Source organism: Phoca vitulina, unplaced genomic scaffold, assembly GCF_004348235.1.
Source record: "Phoca vitulina isolate PV1807 unplaced genomic scaffold, GSC_HSeal_1.0 scaffold16, whole genome shotgun sequence".
Taxonomy (NCBI): Eukaryota; Metazoa; Chordata; class Mammalia; order Carnivora; family Phocidae; genus Phoca; species Phoca vitulina.
The window spans coordinates 237,804-261,567 of NW_022589719.1; the positions used below are offsets into that span (position 1 = coordinate 237,804).

General features: G+C 38.1%; 1 protein-coding gene across 3 annotated transcripts in view; it reads right to left on the minus strand.

The window, feature by feature from the left end:
* Window positions 1-294: 294 nt before the first annotated feature.
* Window positions 295-23,764, minus strand: part of UEVLD (UEV and lactate/malate dehyrogenase domains) — a 45,780-nt gene continuing 22,310 nt past the window's right edge. Inside the window, exons 8-12 of one of the 3 annotated variants that reach the window (XM_032414168.1) lie at window positions 13,444-13,614; window positions 12,296-12,469; window positions 5,696-5,759; window positions 3,397-3,520; window positions 295-2,590 (exon numbers count right to left, since the gene is read on the minus strand). In XM_032414168.1, coding sequence (XP_032270059.1) covers window positions 2,423-2,590; window positions 3,397-3,520; window positions 5,696-5,759; window positions 12,296-12,469; window positions 13,444-13,614 — 701 coding nt within the window. In that variant the 3' untranslated portion in view covers window positions 295-2,422. Of the gene's footprint in view, window positions 2,591-3,396; window positions 3,521-5,695; window positions 5,760-12,295; window positions 12,470-13,443; window positions 13,615-19,315; window positions 20,584-23,764 lie in introns of those variants that run through there. The other 2 variants (XM_032414169.1, XM_032414170.1) reach the window with 2 other exon arrangements.

Genomic DNA, 23,764 nt, shown 5'->3' on the forward strand with positions numbered 1-23,764 from the left:
CTGCAGGGCAAGGACAATTACTCAACTTTGAATACTTATATTCTAACAGTATTTGGAGTAACAGTAGATGCTCAGTAAGTATTTGTTATATTGCATTCATTGACCTTCATTTTTTTTTTTTTTAAGATTTTATTTATTTATTTGACAGAGAGAGACATAGCGAGAGAGGGAACACAAGCAGGGGGAGTGGGAGAGGGAGAAGCAGGCTTCCCGCCAAGCAGGGAGCCCAATGCGGGGCTCGATCCCAGGACCCTGGGATCATGACCTGAGCCGAAGGCAGACACTTAACGACTGAGCCACCCAAGCGCCCTCACTGACCTTCATTTATAATTAATATAGTGAACTCTTGGTAATTCATCTATTACACAATGTCTTGCAGTAAAGTTATTATTCAAGAGCATATTAGAAATTAGATAGTAGAAATTATCTAATTTCTAATTAGATCACAGATATTAGAAAAGGCTAGTTTAAAAAATACAAGAAATGGTTCTTTCAGTTTTACTTCCCTATTTCATGCAACAGGATAGTGAGGATACATTGTTAAGAGTAACACCAAAATAATCTACCCAACGTAGTGAACTTACACAGAACTAATACATATCTCTTCAAATGCCAAAGGTTTTTTAGCCCAGGTAATTCTCACGAGGAATCTTTCCAAACGTATTAAATACTTTATACTTTCTCAAACATGGGACACAGTATAATTTCACTTTATGATTTAAGCTCATTATAAGCATCCATTATTATACTAAATCGGCATTAGTTTCACTGTTTCTCCCATCCAAGTACTAACCAGGGATGTGTCTGCCCTTACAAACCGCCTGGCTCCTAGCTCTCTGACGAGGTTTGGATTTGCCTGTTATGTGCTTTCAGAGCAACTGGGACAACTTTGCAGTCCTTACTGTACTTGGAATTGTACATTTATTTTTGAGATTTGATTACGATGTCTCCCATACTAGATTGTACGGACAGTGAGGGCTGTGCCTAGTCCCGGCTGGCCCACCGTGTATCTGCGCTGCCCAGTACAGTGCCTGGTGTGCTGGAGGCTTCCAGTCAGTACCCTGTGACTAAATAAATAAACACCTATCTCAGTGCATACTCCTCTTTGCTATTTGCTGAGGGCAAGTCTGGGAAGTCAGGGAATCCATCTTTCAAAAAACTATATTGGGATAACAAAGAAAGTCAGCCCCTACGTGAGAATAGAGGTAATCCTTCTGTAGTGTACAGAACCCCAGCTTTACGGTCTTGTGCTTACTATTTTGGCTGTTAGGCTTTTTCTTCCTTCTACTGCTTAGAAAAAGAAGAGGCTGTGTGGATAAGTGCCCCTGGGCTGTGACACCTGGGCACTAAACCTCAGTTTTCTCCTCTATAAAATGACAGAACCTACCGCAGTGGATGATTTTCAGGATTCAATAAAATAATGAAGTGCTCATCACCCTGCCTGAAATAGAAGTGTCAGCGTTCGCTGTTACTACGAGTTGTGTGTCGCATCTGTAATAAGGCGCTATCTTTCACATATGAAGATAGTTACTGACCCATAAAGGCATACGGACTCTGAATCATTTCTTCAGGAGTGGTAAAAAGGTTCGCTCAGAACAGCCAGTCCATCCAACCTCCTCTCCTTAAGACTAATGGTTTTTAAGAAAGCCTCATATTTTAGCTTTAAGGTAAATTGCTTGGCTTTTTTTTCATAATCTGTTTCCACTAAAAATATACATTTCTCTATGATACTAATAGTATAGTGGATTTTTGAGATGTTGGAGATCTATTATATAGCCCAAGAAAGGGTTATAAAAAATTTCAGAAAGGACAGTCCCACTGGCAATTTAACTACACTTTTTCTTCAAATATTAAAAAATTTCACTTGCCCTTTTACTACTTGAAAGTGCACATAAAATTTTTTTTTTTTTGGTAGCTAATTAATTTGAAGAGGGGAAACAAAATGCTTTCCCATTACTACCAATTATATTTTAAAGAAGAAACAATACCTTAGGCTGGGGATCTTTTGAAAGTACATCTAGCACAGATTCTGTAAATCAATACTGGACCTTCAGCTTATCGTGTTTATTATAACAGTCAGGGAGTCACTTTCTTTTAAAAATATATTACTTTCAAAATATTCCCAAAGTGCTGAATGTGCTTTTAGCTGAGGATCCATAAATTTAAATGATGCATATTGTAGATGAATGTCTACTTCTGCTGGAGGTTTAAAGAACAGTTTAGATAGCTCAAGAGCAACACAGAAAATTAGATCTCTCCCCACCGCCCCACTCCCTAAGGATTCAAATTACAAAGCTAACCGGAAACCGTCTACCTTAACCAAGCAGTTTGTAAGGGTAAGTAATAAGATACAGAAATTCTCAACCCTATATATGTTGGCCAAATTAAATGACCTTTCCCTTCCGGTAACTGAACTTTAGAATCAAAGTTTTAACTGTTGTTGGAGACCATGGATTGATGATGCACTGCTCTGGAGCTTCTTGGTCACTGTATCTTCCTTCACTGTGCTTTGGATGACTTCTGATACGCCACTGGTCCCAACGATGCAAGGCAAACTTAAGAACACTTCACTGTTTATACCATAATATCCCTGAAATGAAAAAAAAATAGGGATTATGATAGAGCTAAATCACTGCAAAAAATTAATATCATAAATATGGATACTTCCTTGCTTTTCTAGTTGTTATAAACAGATACGAGTTGAACTTTAAAAAAAAATTGTGTTCATTTAATTTCTAAACTCATGCTTGTTTCAGAAGATGTGTGCGAGACAGGAAGCACGTGGTCAGAGACAGCCGCTTTGTGGGGCGCTAGCCTCCTGCAGGATGGGGAGCGGGTTGGGGGCTGAGAGAAGATGGTCAGAGTGGACTCCCTGGGGAGGGACCCCGTCACATACGGTAACCTGTTTTAAGTTTCCCTTTCCGTGTTTTATTTCCCTTCTGATATTCCAGAGTTTTCAAGATAATGTGGTTCAGCCTGTGTGCCTTGTCTTAGCTGTGCTTTCGGGACTCTATGCTTGGGATAAAGTGGTAAAGGACAAAGTGAACTGGATGGACGAGCAGCTAAGACGAGCTGCCATGTCAGTCTGGGGTGACGTGACTGGCAGAGGTGTGGTAAATGATAACCAGAAGAACTTGATGGAATACACAAATGTTTGTTGAGGCTTCCCAAAAATTACATGGGGGGAGGGGCAACCTGGAAGAAGTCCAGGCTTCTTCCAGTGCTTATGCATAACCCAGCAGGACGGGGCTTAGACCGAACTGTCTCCTCCGGTGTGTTATTCTCGAAACCAGTGATACTGACGACCCCTGAGGTACAGTCAGGTCACTTTTTCTGGATTTATACGAATAATTGCAAAGTTTAAAAACATGATGAAAGTATGAAAACAGCAATTACCTTTGCTAAAATTGATACAGAATGTACTTTCTTTTTATTGCTTACAATACTGTCCACCAGGTCCGCTACCGACAGTCCAACAGACCAGGATCTTTGGCCTTTTACCCGTAACAGTTCCATGGCTCTAGGTTACCAAAAAAAAAAAATAATAATTAAAAAATAATAATAAATCTCAGAAAATTCACAAAGTACGTACATTTAGTTTTATACCATTTAAGGTATTAATTAGATATTTTTTGATTCAGAAATAAGTGTTATACAGCAATTGTTAGGAAAGCCTACAGATAATCTACTGACTAAACTTTTCTTAAAATGTCAGGCAGGCAACAATGAATCATGGAACACTACATCTAAAACCAATGATGTAATGTATGGGGATTAACAGAACAATAAAAAAATTTTTAAAAAAATGTCAGGCAGGTAGTTCACAGAGAAAATACAAATGGCTAACATAAAAAGAAGCTCACCTCTACTAATATTTAAATGTGAGTTAAAACAATACGCCAGTGTTGCCTATCAAAATCGGCAAATTTAAAAAGATTGATAACTACTTCTGGAGAAGCTACAGAGAAACAGGCATTCCCATAACTGCTGTTGAGAGCGGTAAGTGATATAATCTTTTAGGAGGAAGATTTAGCAACATCCGATCTAGAAATTCCTCCTCAGGGATTTTACTCCACTGCAATATGCGCAAGTATGCAAATATATATGCATGTTTGCCTTATGTGAGACAGCAAAAATTCTGGAAACAACTCATCAAAAGAGGACTGGTTCAATAAATCACTATCCAAATGTAGTACTGTACAGCTCCAGAGAGGAATGAGGTAGACTTCTATGGACAACATGGAAAAATGTCCAAGATTTATTATTAAGGAAACAAAGTAAGTTGCAAGGTAATATGAATAGCATATATCTATTATTATACAAATAATAAAAATAATAATGTTTGCATAAGCACTGGAAAAATGTTTGGACATGTGGACACTAAGCTGTTAATAGTGGTTGTCTCTGGGGAGTGGGATGACCCCCCCCCCAGCTTTTCACTTTCTACTTTATAGATATCTGTAGTATATGAAGTTTTATAACAGCATACATTCTCTTTATAAATAATAAAAATGATATAAATTAAATAAACATGTTTGGATTTCTTCCTTTTATAATTTCTTCCTTATAAATGTAGGATTATGTAGAGAATCAGATTAGAAGGGATTATATAGGGGCGCCTGGGTGGCTCAGTCATTAAGCGTCTGCCTTCAGCTCAGGTCATGAACCCGGGGTCCTGGGATTGAGCCCCACATCGGGCTCCCTGCTCAGCAGGAAGCCTGCTTCTCCCTCTCCCACTCCCCCTGCTTGTGTTCCTTCTCTCGCTTTGTCTCTCTCTGTCAAATAAATAAATAAAATCTTAAAAAAAAAAAGATTATAGAAGGGAATATATAACACTCTACTCTTCTCACTAAGAGAATATTCTTTCCAGTTGTTACAGGCTAAGAGTCTTAAGCTGAATGTTTAAAAAGCTAAAAGTCTCCACCGAACTGCAGAAATGTATGTTATTACGTGATGGTGAGACAACAGATGGCATAAAAATACACGGTGCATGGAGCACAAACTATAGGGCACAGACCTCGGAAGGTGTCTGACCAAAGGCAAAAGACACAAGGATCTATGTGTTACACTTTATTTTTGCCTGAACTTATAATATGGCTTATCCATTCATATTAGATTGGTTTCCAAATGTATTTATGTATCAATAAATACATTATTATTTTTTTAAGACTATTTATTTTAGAGAGCACTTGTGAGCGGGGGAGTGGCAGAAGGAGAGAGAGAGAGAGAGAGAGAGAAAGAATCTCAAGCAGCCCCAACGTGGGGCTCGATCTCACGACACTGAGATCACAACTTGAGCCGAAACCATGAGTCAGACGCTCAACCAACTGAGCCACCCAGGCGCCCCCGTATTAAATTTAAGTGATACAAATTCTTTCCACATTAAGAAAATTCTTAATATCCTCAGATGTTGACCCATCAGAGCAGGAAATCAAGGACTATCAATAAGAACCCTGTTCTACCATTTACCTGTCCATAGTGTATCTGAAATAAGTTTGCAAAGCACTCCTGGATCTTCTTTCAGATAAGAAATCAGAGACTAGAAAGCACTGATCTCTTGTACTTTGAACTTGTCCATACTAGCTAGTTTTGTTTGCAGAAGCCTGGTAAGGGCATGCTGTGTAAACAGTTGTAATGGTAGCTATGAAATACACGATTTTCAACTGGGCAAATGCAAATCGACACTCAGTGTTACCTGTTGGACAACTGCACCTGAGAGTTAGGACTCATTACTTCTTCTTGGCCACCCCATGTGGGCACTAAAAATTAAAGGAAAAATTAATTATATGTTGCTAACAACTCCCTTAGGATTAAGACATGATAAACGATCATTTGCAGTCAAGGGTATCTGTATTAAACTTTAAACACCTTTCCCCCTTTTCTAGAAACAGTTTTCCACTGTTGGCACTGGGTATGCTGTGCCTACTGCCTGGGAGTTGCAATGCCCCCAAAAGCATGATCCTCAGAGCCTATCTTCAGCCTCCTTCCCTGTGCTCTCTCATCAACACTAGTTCTACGAGGGCTGTTTTACTGTCCAAGTAGAAAGCTTTCTTTCCTCAGCAGCAAGCACTTGGCATTTGCTCCACTGGGAAACACACTGAGATTAATTTCTTTCACCAGGTGAGGAATAATTTGGTCACCTATTTTGGCTAGATTTCCACAGCTGTTAGAGAGGCAGGGTCCTGTTTGCTACGAGGATCTTTTGGGTTACCATTTCGTCTCATTACGTCATTTACAAAAACAACTCAAAAATTCAAAGCTTTGTGCGTGAACTGGATGTTTACACCACATTTTAATATTAAATAGAAATTGCCAGAAACATTTTGAAACCCTTATAATGTTCATCTATTTCTCATCTGTGTGAAGACATTCTTTAATACAGATCTGTACTGGGGTAGGCAAAACAAAAATACATTTGGATATATAAGACTATATTTAAGCTATAACTCTTTTAAAAAAAAAAGATTTATTTATTTTAGAGAGAAAAAGTGAGTGAGAGTGCAGGGGGGCGGGCCCAGAAGGAGAGGGAGGGAGAGAATCTCAAGCAGACTCCCCGCTGAGCACGGAGCCTGACACGGGGCTCCATCTCATGACCCTGAGATCATGACCTGAGCCAAGATCAAGAGTCGGACGCTTAACTGTCCCACCAGGCGCCGCAAGATATGTCTTCCAAACTGCATTCAAAATGAGGCCATTTAGTGATGGGTCAGCAGCAAAGGACACCATATGTATCCAGATATCTCTTCCTCAAACTGATGATAAGCTTGCAGGGGACAGGGACCATGTGTTCTTTTGTGTCCTCTCACACGTATTTTTACTGTAGTAAAGGATACACAGGAGATGATGCAGAACTGACTTCATGCATAATCCAAAATTATATCAACAAAGAGGAAAGCATACTTGCAACAGTTAAATTCAAAGACATGAAAAAATGTTAAAAGCTCTTATGTTAAGGGGCGCCTGGGTGGCTCAGTCAGTTGAGCTTCAGATTCTTGATTTCGGCTCAGGTCATGATCTCAGGGTCAGCTTGAACCCGGCATCCACAATCTGGCTCCATGCTCAGCAGGGAGTCTGCTTCTCTCCTTCTCCCTCTCTCTCTGCCCCTCCCCCCACCTGCGTGCACGCTCTCTCTCTCTCTCAAATAAATAAATCTTTAAAGCTTTTATGCTGAGTAAAAAAATTGTTATATGAACAATACAAATAAATGTGGACAGATTAAGAGATTTTTAAAATATATTTTACTTGGACAGAATAGTTATATATGAATTTTTTTCTAAAAAATTTCTGTACATTATTGGTATATTCACAATAGATAGAAAATTGGGAGAAATGTCTGCTAAGTGAAATACAGCATTTACAGACCTTGGAAGAATGAATAAAAGGGATAAGGGAGGAATGAGAAGACTCAGAAAGGGGCACAAAAATCTGAAAGTTAATTATGAGTGTGTGTATGTATATATCATATTCATTCTCTCCTCTCTGAATCCTGACTTCCAAGAGCCATTAGGAAAGAATGGTGAGAGGGAGAAAGCTTCACTATGTTCAGTTTTGCTTGTGACATAGTCATTAGAATTTTCAATTAAGTTTAGATGGACTTATTTTGTTTGTTTATTTACTGCCCAGCCCTTCAAACTTCCTAAATATATGTCCAACCTATTTTAGGGAGCCCTTTCAAATACTGTAGCTAATCAATCCTTATCTTTCTGGCTCCATTTCTCAAGAACAGCAATCCTCTGGCCCCCAAAATTTTAATGAACAATGACCATGGGGAAACTCTTTTCCATTGTATACAACACCTTCCCTTGTGTAAGACTGAAGCCCAAAGCAGATGACCTAACAGTCTATTCTGAGATCCAACCCTTGGATTTCTAAACCATCATTTGAAGGAGTTATCTGCAGTTTACATATGATGTTAGTAACACAGCCAAAAACAGCAGCTCCAAAGTATATGTTCTGCTATCTAATTTGGGGGGGGCATAATATGAATGACCTTTGGTTACAACAAGATAGTATGAGCATCATTTCAAAACACATTTACTAAGGTCATTCCACGGTCAAGGAACTTGCAGTTCGGTGGGGTAAACAGGTAAATATGCAATTCTAACACAGTGTGATAACAGTTATGCTAGAGGCATGAACTTACTTGACCTGGAGAATTAGGAAAGGCTTCCTGGGAGAGGCGGCACTCAAGCCCAGTCTGGAAGGGTGAGCAGGAGTTAGCCAAGTGAATGAATGTTCAGGGAAAGGAAGAATCAGGTGCAAAAGCAAGGAGGCATGACAGTGCGTGAATCATTCAGGAAACTGCAAGTTGACCATATGACTAGCACAGAGTGCCTGGCAGGATAGCGGAAGAGGAAGCTGGGGAGGGGAGGGAAGCAGGAAACTAATCCTAAAGGGTCTTGTATGTCATGTATTCCTCCCCCCAGGCTGTAGCTGTCATTTGTCTCTGAAATACTTGATGAGGATTAATTTTATTTGCACACCTGCTATTCTTAGAACAGTTTCCAAATCCTAATGTTGCTTTACTTCAAAGTGTAGTTTTACATGTCTTTTCACCAAGTTTCTATTCATCGCTGTCTTGCTGATCGCTGTAATAGAAACTGCCATTTACTGAGTGTTTACGCTGTGTTAGACACGGTACTAAATGCTTTAGATAAACTTTCTAATTAAGTCACAGCAAGAAAAAGCACAGCTTTGGAGTGAGAGCAGGGTTCAAATCTTCCTAGTATGTAATCTTGGGCAAATTACTTAACCTCATGGAGTCTTAAGCTTCCTCATCTTTTAATTTGGAAAACCACCAACCCCTTCAGAGGGTGTTTGTAAATTTTAAATGAGATATGCAACACATTTAATACACATAGTAGGCTTTCAATGAAAAGTAATTATAATTGCTGTTACTGCAGGGACGTCACTTATGCAAAAATATAACCAGTTGATGTTTACACACGTAACCAGCAGAGGGAGCCTCTGTCCATTTCTGGCTTCAGGGCCAAGGTAAGTTAGACCTATCATGGATATAACTCTCTCTGAAACAAAGTACAAGACAGGATAAAAAGCGATCTGATGGTGGTGTCTAGATGGAACACAGGGACATGGGTTGGGGAGAACATCAGTAGCTTCAGTGGTATTGGTAATGTTCTTAATTGACTGTAGATTCATGAATGTTTGTTCTACTACTATGCTTCAAAATATACGTTATACATTTTATGTATTCTTTTATATAAGTCAAATAGTACATAATATTACATTTAAGTGATTCCAATTCACATGTACCTACATCCCTCTATTTCTAGTTCCCATGTGAGAGTTCAAGGCAAAATTGCCATATCCTTTCCTTGTGTTTTTAGCCTACTTCCCATGGACCTCTCTCATAGCAAGTCAATGCTGCCTTCCATTATAGTCATTTTCTGTGTTAGATCTAAGCTTCCTGAAGACATGGTCAGGTTCTTACACAACTATATAGCTCCAAGAGCAGTCAGCACAGTGCCTGGGCTTATTTATCAATTTCACTATCCTTTATTTTCTCTTTACAATTTGAGATATTAATACAACCATATTGTGAAATGTTTTTATTCATTCAAAAATTGTAACTTATTAGAGGGGCTGGTTAAATAAATATTGACATATCCAGTAGTTTAAAAGGATGAGTGAGATCTATATATGTTATTATGCAATCATTTCCATGTCATATCAGTAAGCAAAATGGCAAGGTGTAGAATGATGTATGTACTGGCCACCTAGGAAATATTTCATATATGTGCTTATCTATGCACAGAACATTGCCACAAGGTTACACAAGAGACTGATAACTGTGACGGAATCTAGGGAGAAAAACTGGGGATCTGGCATAGAAGGGGGACTTATTTTTTACTGCACATACCTTTCTGTACTATTTAACTTTTTGCAATGTGAATGTATGACTTTCAACTAAGACAACAGCTTAATAATTTACACTTTCAATAAGGAGAAGGTATACACACAAAATATTCAAGTTGGGCCAGAATAAACAGCAGTTTAACAAAAGAATAAGCATCATGTTTCCTGGTTATACGGTTAATTACCATATAGTTAGCAATAGCTTTTAGCTCAAAGGGGTGAAGGAATCACTGTGGAGTGATGTGATCAGGAAAAGCTTCACAGTGTAAGTAAGGAGGGCTTGACCTAGACCTCAAAGGATGAGATTTGAATATGTTGAGAAAGAAGGAGAAGGGCAAAGTTCCCTGTGGCTGAAGCAAAGCTGTTGGGTAGGGCTGGGAGGTACAAGACCTGGGTTTTAGTCCTTCTTTGACCCTAAAAACTATAGGTTCTTAGGCAGATCACTCTTACCATCTCTGTATCCATTGCTGGCTCCCTACAACAAAATGTAACTGATCCCCTGTGTCCCTTCCAACTCTCAAATAACATTACCACCTCCTTAATTATAATAGGGAAGGAAGATTAGGGCTTTATTTTGGGATTTCTTGAATGCCAAGCAAAGGAATTTAATAGTTTGGTCAGAGGAAGTCAGTGAAGGTTTTTGAAAAGAGTAATGTGATTTAGGAAGATTGGATTCATACAGGAAAGCACATAGTAAAGTTCTGGCTAACATCATTATTTATTTGGCATCATTTGCAGGGTAGACAAGAGGGGAAACAGCAAACTAATTAGGAGAGCTGCAAGAATCAGAGAAGCAAGAGATCAACGTGGACCAGAACTCAAATAGTACTAGTGAGTAAAATATGGGGTCTAAGGTATGTTTGCAACCCTAGACGTTCATTACTCCAATACATCTGCTCCAAGTTCTTGTTTGCTACCCTTTTCCAGGGTCCTCTTGATCAGCGTCTAGTGTAGGGAGCATTTTGAGCCTGAAAAGTCATCCTGCTCAATCACAAAATCAGGTTTTGTAAGGGTTTATTCTACAGCCTGGCTCTTGCTAGCATTGAATTTTCTAGGTAGCCAGTACCAATTTACACAGATTTAAATATTGCTATATTTTATTAAAAATTTCTTAAAAATTATACAAATACTAAATATCCATAATGACAAAATTAGGAAATACTGACAAATACACATTTTTAAAAGTTTCCTTTAACACAGATACAACCACTGTTAATATGTGCCTCTGCCTGCTTCTGATTTCCCATTCCTGGAGTATCCTTCCCACTCTTTTCTCTCTATTCAAATCCTATTCATTCTTCCAAAGTCCAGTTCAATGATGTCTTATATAGAATTTTCTCCAGTCATTTCTACTTATGTTAAATGCTCACTCATAAGCTAAGCACTGTAAGTCTATAATACTCATTCTGGCACTTAATCAAATAGTTCCCTATACTTTCACTATTAGCTAAAATATCACATAAATACTTTCCTTCTTGCTCTAAAATGATTTTTAAGTGTGATAAAGGAAGAGACCACGCTCTATGCCTCTTTTATTTTTTAAAAGATTTATTTTGAGAGAGAGTGAGAGTCTGGGGGTGGGGAGGGGCAGAGGGACAGAAAGAATCTCAAGCAGATTCCCCACTGAGCCCCAACTTGGGGCTCAATCTCACGACCCTGAGACCACCCCTGAGCCAGAACTAACTGAGCCACCCAGGTGCCCCATGCCTCTTTTAGATCATACGAACACTTACGCAGTAGTGAGGAAAGAGTAGGTACTTACATACAAAATGAGGACAAACACAGAACTTCTGTCACCTGACCAACTTGACTTTAAAACATGAGGGAAACAGTAAAGGAGTAAAGGAAGAGATTCTCAAGTTGGATAGGGAAAGTATTCTTTTTGGATAGGAAAAGGAGTTTCCAGTCTGGGGAACTGAATGCTTTCTGTGGTAGGAAGAGAGCAAGTGGGCTGGTGAAAGAGGTCATAAGGATAAACAAAGAGTGAAAATTGTGTTTAAAAAAGGTGAGAAACAGACAGGAGGTATGGCCCTAGGGAGACAGTCTGAACCTAGGAAAGGCAAGCAAGACTGAAGTGTGGGGAGAGGAAAGGAAAGAGTTCTGTATATGTGTTAAGGTTTATTTAAACGTGGCTCTCTAGAGAATTAAACTTTCAAGTTAATCCTGGACTCTGAAATTCAATTAAAAAATATAAAACTAAGGGCTCTTGCCTAGTCTTAAACTTACGGAAAAGTAAATAAACAGAATGCCACACTTGAAGAGTCTCTTCACGATACAGGGTCTGTTACATAAAAGGCACTAAAAAGTGAAGCAAAAGCCAAGTAAGCGCAACTATTCCAGTATCTTCAGATGTATCTGAATAGCATGGCCACTGGGTGACTTAGGTTATCAATATAACTAATAAAAAAGTACTTCTTACCTTTGTCTTCTCCCTGCTCACCAATAACCCATACTTGTTTTCCTGACGTCTGTGCCTTCAAGACGTTTGTAATAATATATTGTAATCTCTGTGAATCCAGATTACATCCAATTCCGATCACTCGATTTACAGGAAATGCACTCAGTTTCCATGTTACATATGTCATGATTTCCACTGAATATCGCACACAAGGTGAAAATACAAAGATTTTTAAAAATACACTTCTAGCCTAGTTCATAAACAAAAACTTATTACGTTAATAAGTATAGTAGAGCTTCTATATATTCTCCCTAGGTTCTAAATGCACTATGAGGCAAACTGTATTTTTAATATATATTAAAAACACTAGCCAGGCTTCAGCATGATTTTACATAACTTTGTTGTTAAATATAAATTGAGTGTAAAATAGATATTTTCCTAGTTAACTGGGAACAGATAACCAGAAAATAATTGTTTTTCATTGGTCAAGCTCTCTTTTATATCTTTAGATGAATTTCTAGCTTAAAATTAAAATAATGATCACATACCACCACTACGCAGTACAACATTACAAACAAAAACAACTACTTTTTTCTGCCATGCCAATGGGATGTCAGGAATTAAAGAGACCAGTGTCCCTCAACCAATTACTATAGGAAGACATGTAAAATGCATACCCGTAGACTGGGGACATTAAGAAACTCTGTTCACCAGTTTGAGTCCAGTACCACCCAATTCCTTGAAAATACTTCTTTTTTAAGTAAAACAGTTCCAAAAACAATTTGCAACATATGAAAAGTTAACAACGCATACTGGCATGCTCACTAATATTTTATGACACTTCAGAGCTAACAGAAGATCTTTCACATAAGCCATTGTATTTTTCTCTGTTGTGTTCAACTATTTTCTCACTGAAGGAGACATGGCTAAAAACCTGGAACAGAATGATAGTGATATGACATAAAAAATTGTAAGTTGTAACCTTCTAATTCATGCCAGTCCTAAGAAGTGGCTGGCTGACAGGATATGGAGGTATTGTATTGTTCAGCTTAAGAGCAATTTGGATAGCCTAGCTGTTCCTTTATAATCTAGTTTTATGACTTTTATCAGCAATGGCAATTCTACTGATGCTCTGGACTGTCAGATTAATTTAAACTAAAACCTTTTACCGGGTTGAGATGCAATGAGCAGGACACCATGTTGACTATAATGTCCCAGAGCTGGGACAAGGGCTCTGAACATATCCACATTGCTTTGTACCACATCCAGGTAGGACTGAGAACTACCCAAAGAGTTGACTGTGAAGATCACCACCTTGGAATGAGCAGAGGCAGACAAATCTAATGAATAAAAAGAAACAGTCTGAGCTCGAGGTCTAGGTTTTAATCAAGTTCTTGCTCTTGTTTTTCTTTTTATTTTCTATAAGTGGAGAGCTTTCAGGCATATTTGCCTCCAGATCAATCCTATAACCACAGAAGTATACAAAGGGCTGAGGTTTGCTTCTAGAAAGATGATAAAGAGCAAGAGTGTATCCCAAGGGGGGGAAGAGAGCAATAAAGATAAAGAAAATAAAGTACAGGACCCGGAACCCATAAACAAGGACTTCACTTTTTCTCTAATGCACAACTTTCCTAGGAAAAATAGGTAATATGCTATTGGAAAAATGAACCTATAATCAATTGCATCACTGATTTTTAAACTGTGAGTTTAGGAGTCCTAGAGTTCCTTGAAAGTGACTCAGGGGCCACATGGAAGGACTGGGAATAAGTGGAAAGAAAGCTGGTAGGCATAGCTCTATGCTCTTTACTTTGACCTCTCCCAGCAGAGCAGCTCTGCTTGTATCTCTTTTACTTACTAAGGATTCTTCTCCAAAGAAGAAAAAAAAAATGGTTGGAAAATCTTTAAATCAAGATAAAATGTCTTGGCTCATTTTTTTTACAGGCTTTTCCTTATACTGAAGCCCAGTATTCTTGGTTTTAGGTTCTTCTTTCCATGGGACCTACAGGTAAGCAACTGTTATGACTTAGGAAACGCTGTTCTCTGGAGTTTAGTCTTCTGATCCTGAAGCACACATGTGCTGTTTTACAACTCATTACTCTCTAGTACACAATGTGTTTTATAGTTAAGTGCATGTCAAAACAGTGGCCAGACTTTATCAGCAGCACAGACAACAGAAAAACAACACAATAGATGGCAGTAGTCCAGTCAACATTTATAAAGTAATATTAGCATCCCAAGGAGACAATGAGTAGATTCCGGGCTTTATACTCTTAATGAAGCCTCTAAGGCCATCTCTAAACAAGTTTCAGAAGGAAACACCTGTGCAATGTGTCCTTTCCAAGTTTAGCTCGTATTTTGACACAGCTGTGGGGACAGCAGGTCCTGGATTTTAATTACGGTTTTTCATGAGTCCTCTTAAATAATTCCTGTGTTCTAGTGTTCAGACTGGATACCTGGTAATGAGTCAAAACCTGAAGAATTGGAAGGTGTATAGTTAACACTTCCAGACCACTTCTATATGCCAAGTACTACTCTAAGAGCTTTCCATATAGTTACTCATTTAATCTAATCTACAGCACACTATGGGGTCATGTCATCCCCCATTTTACAGATGAGGAATCTGAGGCATGGATAAGTTAAGTAACTTGCTCAGTCATAGAGCTAGTAAGCATGGAGCCAGAATTCAAGCCTGGCTGCAGAGTACTCTTAAGCACTATGTTATATTTAGAAATGGAGTCCAAAACCCTCATAAAGATGAGGAAAATGGGGTGCCTGGGTGGCTCAGTCAGTTAAGCGTCTGCCTTTGGCTCAGGTCATGATCCCAGGGTCCTGGGATCAAGCCCGCATCGGGCTCCCTGCTCCGCGGGAAGCCTGCTTCTCCCTCTCCCAGTCCCCCTGCTTGTGTTCCCTCTCTTGCTATCTCTCTCTGTCAAATAAATAAATAAAAAATCTTAAAAAAAAAAAAGATGAGGAAAATGATATTTAGAGAGATTAGGTGACTTGTCCATATCACCAAATATCAGTGAATAATTCATGACCTTACAATTTGATCCCAACCTATCTTGCCAGGATCATTTCATTTCTTACCCCCTTTCTCTACTTTGAATGCTACAAGTGCTCTCACCCTCAAGGTTGCCTCATGAGTAAATAGAATAGAAGCTGTCTGATATGATTTCAGAAGTACAAGAAAGGCTTCCTACTCCGTAAGATTTCCCAAGCTCCCAGGCCTTTTACTCTCTTCCTTTGAGCCTAGAAGGTAGTATTTCTTACACTCCCTTATATAAACCTTTGGCTCAGGTTGAATTGGTCCCTGTTCTACCCCAACATATTTCTCTCACTTTCCTGATATGGGCTTTACTCAAATTCTTTCTATCTTGAATGTTTCTCACTGTGCTCACCATGTTAGATAGATATCTATTCAACTGTCTACTATATTAAGCATGTTATGAGCTCTGCGAAAGCAGGGATTGTTTGTGTCTTGCTCATCTGTCCATCTCCAAGATCTAGTCACTTAGCAAGAGCTACATTCCCCATCCCCACCCTCCTCCCCATGGCAATCCAAATCTCCCTTATCCTGGTAGATCCGGCACATACCTCAATCCTACTTAGCTGAAAGTAGTATCTCCCTCCACTCAACTCCAACAAGAGTGCTCACTGTCTATACCATTCTCTTGCAATTAATCATATATTGCCTCATTACTCTCTTGTTGTCGTGAATTACAGTCATTATAGTCAGAAGCAGCTTGAAGTTAGATGGGAAGATACACATGCAAGATGTAAACAGTAATATAAATATCTTTCCATCTAACTTCAAGCTGCTTCTGACTAAGCAGAGAGTCTTCCGTTCCTATCAATCCCCTGCAGCAGTTCTTAAATGCTAGGCTGGGTACTCAGGAATAACTTGGGAAGTGTAATAAAATTACAGATTATCCCATGTTCTGAAGATTTATTTAAATACATAAAGGGAAATATCACTCAGGAATGCCACTCCCCATGTGATTCTCAGGCACAACTAGGTTTGGTAAATACTGTCTCAAGGCAACTAAATTCTTTGCACTCAGAATATTTTCCTTGGGCTCTTCCTTCTCAGGTCTTCCCTTAGAAGTTGATGATTTTACAAAAGACCCCAAATAGCCAAAGCAATCTTGAAAAAGAAGAACAAAGCTGGGAGGTATCACAAACCCAGATTTCAAGATATACTACAAAGCTGTAGTAATCAAAATAGTATGGCACTGACACAAAAGTAGACATATAGATCAATGGAACAGAAGAGAGTCTAGAAATAAACCCATGCTTTTATGGTCAATTAATCTATGACAAAGGGGCAAGAATATACAATGGGAAAAAGACAGTCTCTTCAACAAATGGTGTTGGGAAAACTGGACAGCTACATGCAAAAGAATGAAACTGGCCCTTTTTCTTTTTTTTTTTTTTAAGATTTTATTTATTTATTTATTTGAGAGAGCGAGAATGAGAAAGAGAGAGAGAGCACATGAGAGGGGGGAGGGTCAGACGGAGAAGCAGACTTCCTGCCAAGCAGGGAGCCCGACGTGGGACTCGATCCCGGGACTCCAGGATCATGACCTGAGCCGAAGGCAGTCGCTTAACCAACTGAGCCACCCAGGCGCCTGAAACTGGCCCTTTTTCTTATACCATACACAAAAATAAACTCGAAATGGATTAAAGACCTAAATGCGAAGATATTAAACCATAAAATTCCTAGAACATAAACAGTAATTTCTTTGACATCAGCCATGGAAACATTTTTCTAGATATGTTATCTCTGGCAGGGGAAACAAAAGCAAAATTAAGCTATTGAGATTACACCAAAATAAAAAGGTTTCGCACAGCAAAGAAAACCATCAACAAAGCAAAAAGGCAACCTACTGAATGGGAGAAGATATTTGTAAGTGATATATCTGATGAAGGGTTATTTTCCGAAATATATAAAGAACTTATGCAAGTCAACACCAAAAAACCAATCAAATTAAAAATGGGCAGAGGATGTGAACAGACATTTTTCCAAAGAAGACATAAAGATGGCCAACAGACAAATGAAAAGATGCTCAACATCACTAATCATCAGGTAAATGCAAATTAAAACCACAATGAGATATTACCTTACACCTGTCAGAATGGCTAAAATAAGAAAGATGAGAAATAACAAGTGCTGGCAAGGATGTGGAGAAAAAGAACCCTTGTGCACTGTTGGTGGGAATGCGAACTGGTGCAGCCACTGTGGAAAACAGTATGGAGGTTCCTCAAAAAAATTAACAATAAGCTCACCATATGATCTAGTAATTCCACTACTAGATATTTACCCAAAGAAAAAGAAAACACTAATTAAAAAAGATCTATTCACCCCATATTTATTGCAGCATTATTTACGAAAGCCAAGATATAGAAGCAAGTCATGTCCATCAATAAATAAATGGATAAGGAAGATGTGGTATCTACCTCCCTCCCTCCCTCCCTCCCTACAGTGGAATATTACTCAGCCATAAAAAAGAATGAAATCTTGCCATTTGCAACAACATGGATGGACCTAGAGAGTATAATGCAAAGTGAAGTAAGAGAAAGACAAATACCATATGATCTCACTCATATATGGAATTTAAGAAACAAAACAAACAAACAAAAAAAAAAAAAAGGGAAGAGAGACAAAAAAACCAGACTCTTAACTATAGAGAACAGAGGGTTGCCAGAGGGGAGGTGGATGGGGGCATGGGTGAAATAGGTGAAGGGGGCTAAGAGTAAGCTTATGTTGATGAGCACTGAGAAATGTTGAACCACTATATTGTACACCTGAAATTAATACGACACTGTATGTTAATTATACTTGAATAAAAAATAGAGTTAAAAAAAAGTTGGTGATTTAATATGGGGAAAAAGATTTCACAGTTATAAAGAGAATTAGGAAGGACTTTAAGCATGATTATGTAAAGATATGATCCTAATAAAAGTTCATTCAATAATAATTAGTTCAATAAGCCTCTACTAAGGTTCCCGTTATGTTACAGGTAATTATACCAGGCCCTAAGAACACAAAGTGAATGACATTAGATATAATACAGCAGGGCTTAGAGATATAAGCCTTGCCTTAGATATAATACAGTAGGGCTCAAGGGTTAGAATGGACGGCTTCAGAATGAGATTGCCTGCTCCAAATCCTAACTTTACCACTTACTTATTAGCATAGTGATAAGTTTCCTCCTGGGTCAGGGGCCAATCACCATCTGGACTCCCAGGATACAAACCTCATACCTCTATCCCAGCTGCACAGGTAGCCCAGAAAAACTACATTCTTCCTGCCAACCCACTGGTTCCCAAACCATAGGCCCTAGACCAGTGGCTACTTATAGTCAGACTAGGGGATATCAATCCAATATCAAGCATGTCAAAAGACCCAGCAAATAATAATTCATGCTCTGATATATTACTGTTCTCAGATTATGAGGATGATGTTGTGATAAAGGAAATACACATTCATTTTAAATCACTGCTAAATTACTTTACTCAAAATGACTGGAAAATTAGGCAATGAAATAATAATGTCCCAATGCTGTGGAGACCTCACTGAAGTATTCTAGCTAGTATTATCAGTCTGAATATACTGGAGACAGTACAAGTATTTTCATTTCTCTGGTATAGTGCTAAGCCGTTCTAATTATAATAAAAGTTACATAAAAATATGTTCTTTTCAAATTATTCTTCATTGTGACGCAAAATTCTAGAAATGATGATGACCCTTAATTTAGAAATTGTGTTAAGATAATAGCTATTGGGGCGCCTGGGTGGCTCAGTCGGTTAAGTGGCTGCCTTCGGCTCAGGTCATAATCCCGGGGTCCTGGGATCGAGCCCCACATCAGGCTCCCTGCTCAGCGGGAAGCCTGCTTCTCCCTCTCCCACTCCCCCTGTCCCTCTCCCACTCCCCCTACTTGTGTTCCCTCTCTCGCTATCTCTCTGTCAAATGAATAAATAAAATCTTAAAAAAAAAAAAAAAAAAGATGATAGCTATTAAAAACCTTCCTATGTTGTGGGGGTAGGGAGGGCACCATCAAACAATGATGTCCCAGTAGCTTTAGGCATTATTTCAGTTAATGACTAGAAGGGATATTTTTGTCTGGTGAATAGAGGTAGACTTTTAAAAAAAATGTTAAACAAGAACACCCATATCAAAAGATAAGGTAGGGAATCACTGTTCAGTTCAAGTGAGTGCCTTTAACGGTTACTGCCACAGTGATCTGGGTTTTGGAACTGTATAAACAACACTGAGACCTTCTAAGATTTACCATATGTGGCAAACTAAGGCCATGAACTGAGTATGTTATGCCATACCTCTATCTTTAGAGAGGATTGTCTTAAGAATAAAAGGTATATCTATTGATAAAATGTCCCAGTAAGAGAAAAAAAAGATACAACATAAATTTCACATACCAATACTAAAATCATGAAGAGTAATGAGTGATTTGGCAAAAGGGTTACTCTGGAAGACTTCCTAGAGAGAAGGTGACTTGAGTTTCAACTATGAAGGGCATGTTGTGGCTAATGAAGGAGTATTTACCTGGGGTAAATGTAGAGGGGGAAAAGAGGTTTTTAAAAAAAGACCTTAAATCAATGATTTTCAGCTTCAATACAGTGAATTTCAAAATTTTGATCACGACCCATGCCATGAGATGGGCATGCCATGAAGTACATTTTCTATTGCAACCCAAGACACAATATATGCATATGTGTTTATAAACAAAACCAAAAACATTACAGAAAATACCCTTAATGTTACTCTGATATTTTCTATTGTTCTAGTTCATTTTTATAAAATGCTGGTCATACTCCTCTGTGCTGATTCCACAATTTGCAATTATGTCACTATTTACAATTTTTAGAATACTGACTTTAATGGGTATAAGAATTACCTGAGCTACTCATCTAAAATGTAGATTCCCAGGCTCCACCCCTAGAAATTCAGGATTCATAGGTATAGGATGAACCCCAGGCATCTGTAATTTTAAGGTGATTCTAATATAAGTGATTAATCCACAAGCCATGTTTCAAGAACCACTGGCTATTGAGCAAATTTTGCTTTGCTCCATAGCTCAACAACATGCTATTTTTAAATTTACAACTATGGAACACTTTTTTCTCCATGCACACACACGCATATACCCCCACACACAAACATTTATGCTTGTATATGCAGAGACTATTTCTGGAGTGAATCATGTGAAACTGGTAACAAACTTACGTTTGAAATCCTAGTTTAGCCTCTAACTAACTGCATGTCCTAAGCCACAATCTCTCTGAGCCATCTATAAAATAAAGAAAAGTAACAGTGAGTGAATATATGTAAAGTACCTAGCATATATTACTGATTCCTTAGAAAAATGTCAGGTGCTATTACTGTTATTTAGGGATAAAAGATAAACATAATAGTAAACATGATAACATAATAAACATAGTAACCATGATCAAAATGTCACAGGATGATGATCCCATTAACTATGTTTAATATAGAACAAAAGTAATTTAAAAAAAAGAATAAAAGTAATCAAGAGAAAGCAGATCGGAAAACTTATGTACTGTTGGTGAGAGTATAAATTGGTGTAACTTCTTTGGGAACAATTTAACAATATAAATTTTGAAAACATGTATCTTTTGACTCAGTAATTCTACTTTATCTTGCTAGAGAAGTACATGAAAATTTTTGTATAACAATGTTCTCTCCACTATTATTTGTAAGCAGAAAAAAACAAAAACAACCTAAATGTCTCCCAACAGGAGACAGACATCCATATGACGAAATATTATGAAGCTGTTCAAAAAAGTAGAGCTATTTAGATCCATTTGTGCTGTTAATAAAGATCTTCAAAAGCACACTATTAATTCACCAATAACTTAAACACAGAATTGCCATATGAGCCAGAAGTTCCACTTCTGAGTATATACCTAAAAGAAGTGAAAACAGTTTTTCAAACAAAAACTTGTACATGAATGTTCATAGCAGCACTATTCACAATAGCAAAAAGATACAACCCAAAGGTCCATCGACTGATAGATGAATAAAATGTGGTATATCCATACCATGGAATATTACTCAGCCATAAAAAGAATGATGTACTGATACATGCTACAATATGGATGAACTTTGTTTTTTTTTTTCATTTTTTAATTTTTTAATTTTTTTTAAAGATTTTATTTATTTATTTGACAGAAAGAGACACAGCGAGAGAGGGAACACAAGCAGGGGGAGTGGGAGAGGGAGAAGCAGGCTTCCCACGGAGCAGGGAGCCCGATGCGGGACTCGATCCCAGGACCCTGGGATCATGACCTGAGCCGAAGGCAGACACTTAACGACTGAGCCACCCAGGCGCCCCTGGATGAACTTTGAAAACATGATGCGAAGTGAAAGCCAGACTTAACAGGCCACATATTGTAGGATTCCATTTATATGACATATATAGAACAGGCAAATCCACAGGGCAGATTAGTGGTTGCCAGGACATGAGGAGAGGGGAAATGGGGAGTGATTGCTTCTTGTGTACATGGTTTCCTTTTGGGGTGATGAAATGTTCTGGAACTAGATAGTGGTGATGGCTGCAAAACACTGTGAATGACCTAAATGTCACTATTGGTAAATTTTACGTTATATATATTTTTTATTTTTGGTTAAAGATTTTATTTATTTAATTGACAGAGACAGAGAGAGAGAGAGCGAGAGAGAGAGCGAGAGAGCGCAAGCAGGGGGAGTGGCAGGACCCCGGGATCATGACCTGAGCTGAAGGCAGACACTTAACTGACTGAGCTACCCAGGTGTACAAAATAAATGTATTTTAGCACAAAATAAAAATAAAGGAATACAAATATTAACTTCAAAAAACAAGTGCAGAACCAGTTTCCCCAGTATGACTCCTGAAGCAACTACCCTTTTTTTTTTTTTTAAGATTTTATTTATTTATTTGACAGAGAGAAAGAGAGAACACAAGCAGGGGGAGTGGCAGGCAGAGGGAGAGGGAGAAGCGGGCTCCCCACTGAGCAGGGAGCCCGATGCGGGGCTCCATCCCAGGACTCTGGGATCATGACCTGAACTGAAGGCAGACGCTTAACTGACTGAGTCACCCAGGCATTCCCCGCCGCCAAATGTTTTAATAGCTATTTTGAAAAAGTCCAAGTGGAGCCAAAGCATAACTCTAGGATGGTCAGTTGTAGTCATCAATGCCTGTCATGATGGAGCATTACTCAAATTTCCAAAACTATTGACCTTAATTTCCCAAAATTACTAATGCACTTCTCCATATTATGGAATATATTTATGAGATGTTCGTTAACATTATATTTAAAATTCTTCATGTAATAGTAATTAAATTCAGTGTTATCAGGAACATATAACCAAATTAACAAGGGGAACATGAAAGTTGCCCCAAGATGGTGTGGACTCCTTCAACATTCTCTACTTGGTGGCAAGCACCACATACTATACATCTACTCCAAGGATTCTATTCTTTCAATTATATGAAACAATAGTTATTGATGGTTAATGAGTTACATAGGAAGAAACAATTTCTTCAGGTCCTAAAAGGCCTCACAACCTCTAGGGTCCATATACTAAAGTCTCCTAAAGTGATTTGGAAGAGTTAAAAGGTCCCTAAAGAATTTCAGTACTTGGAAATGACAGGCACAAAAGAGTATCTAGTTCCCCAAAGGATCCTCTATATGAGGCCTACAGAAGGATCATTAAAGCAAAGACTGTACTCTTTCCAGACAAGGAAAATGAACTCATTGTATCCTACAGGGATCCAGAGTCTTACTTTAACTATTACACCCAATTTTTACAACCTGCAGGTATAATTTCAATTTTTCTCACCCACTATTGTTCTTAGTACATTTAGGTTTGTGACCCCATTTTGATTTTTTTTGGGAAAATATGGTCAAGGAATACAGGGGACCTAAGTAAGGAAAGCCGAACAACTATAACATATTATGACCTGACTTTAGCTATAACCTGATAATGTTCCTGATAACACTGAATTTAATTACTATTACATGAAGAATTTTAAATATAATGTTAACGAACATCTCATAAATATATTCCATAATATGGAGAAGTGCATTAGTAATTTTGGGAAATTAAGGTCAATAGTTTTGGAAATTTGAGTAATGCTCCATCATGACAGGCACTGATGACTACAACTGACCATCCTAGAGTTATGCTTTGGCTCCACTTGGACTTTTTCAAAATAGCTATTAAAACCTATAGCTAATTTTTTTGATCATGCATCTCTAGTAATGAAATATTTTTAAGCCCACATCCCCAAATATGATATTTACCTAAATATATGTCTGTACTAATACATTATGTACATTATAAAATATTTGCAAATTTTTAAATTAAAAAGATGAAATTAAAAACTTTCCTAACATTTAAAATTTTATTTATGATAAGAAATCCTTTTGTTCTTTTTTTTTTTAAGATTTTATTTATTTATTTGACAG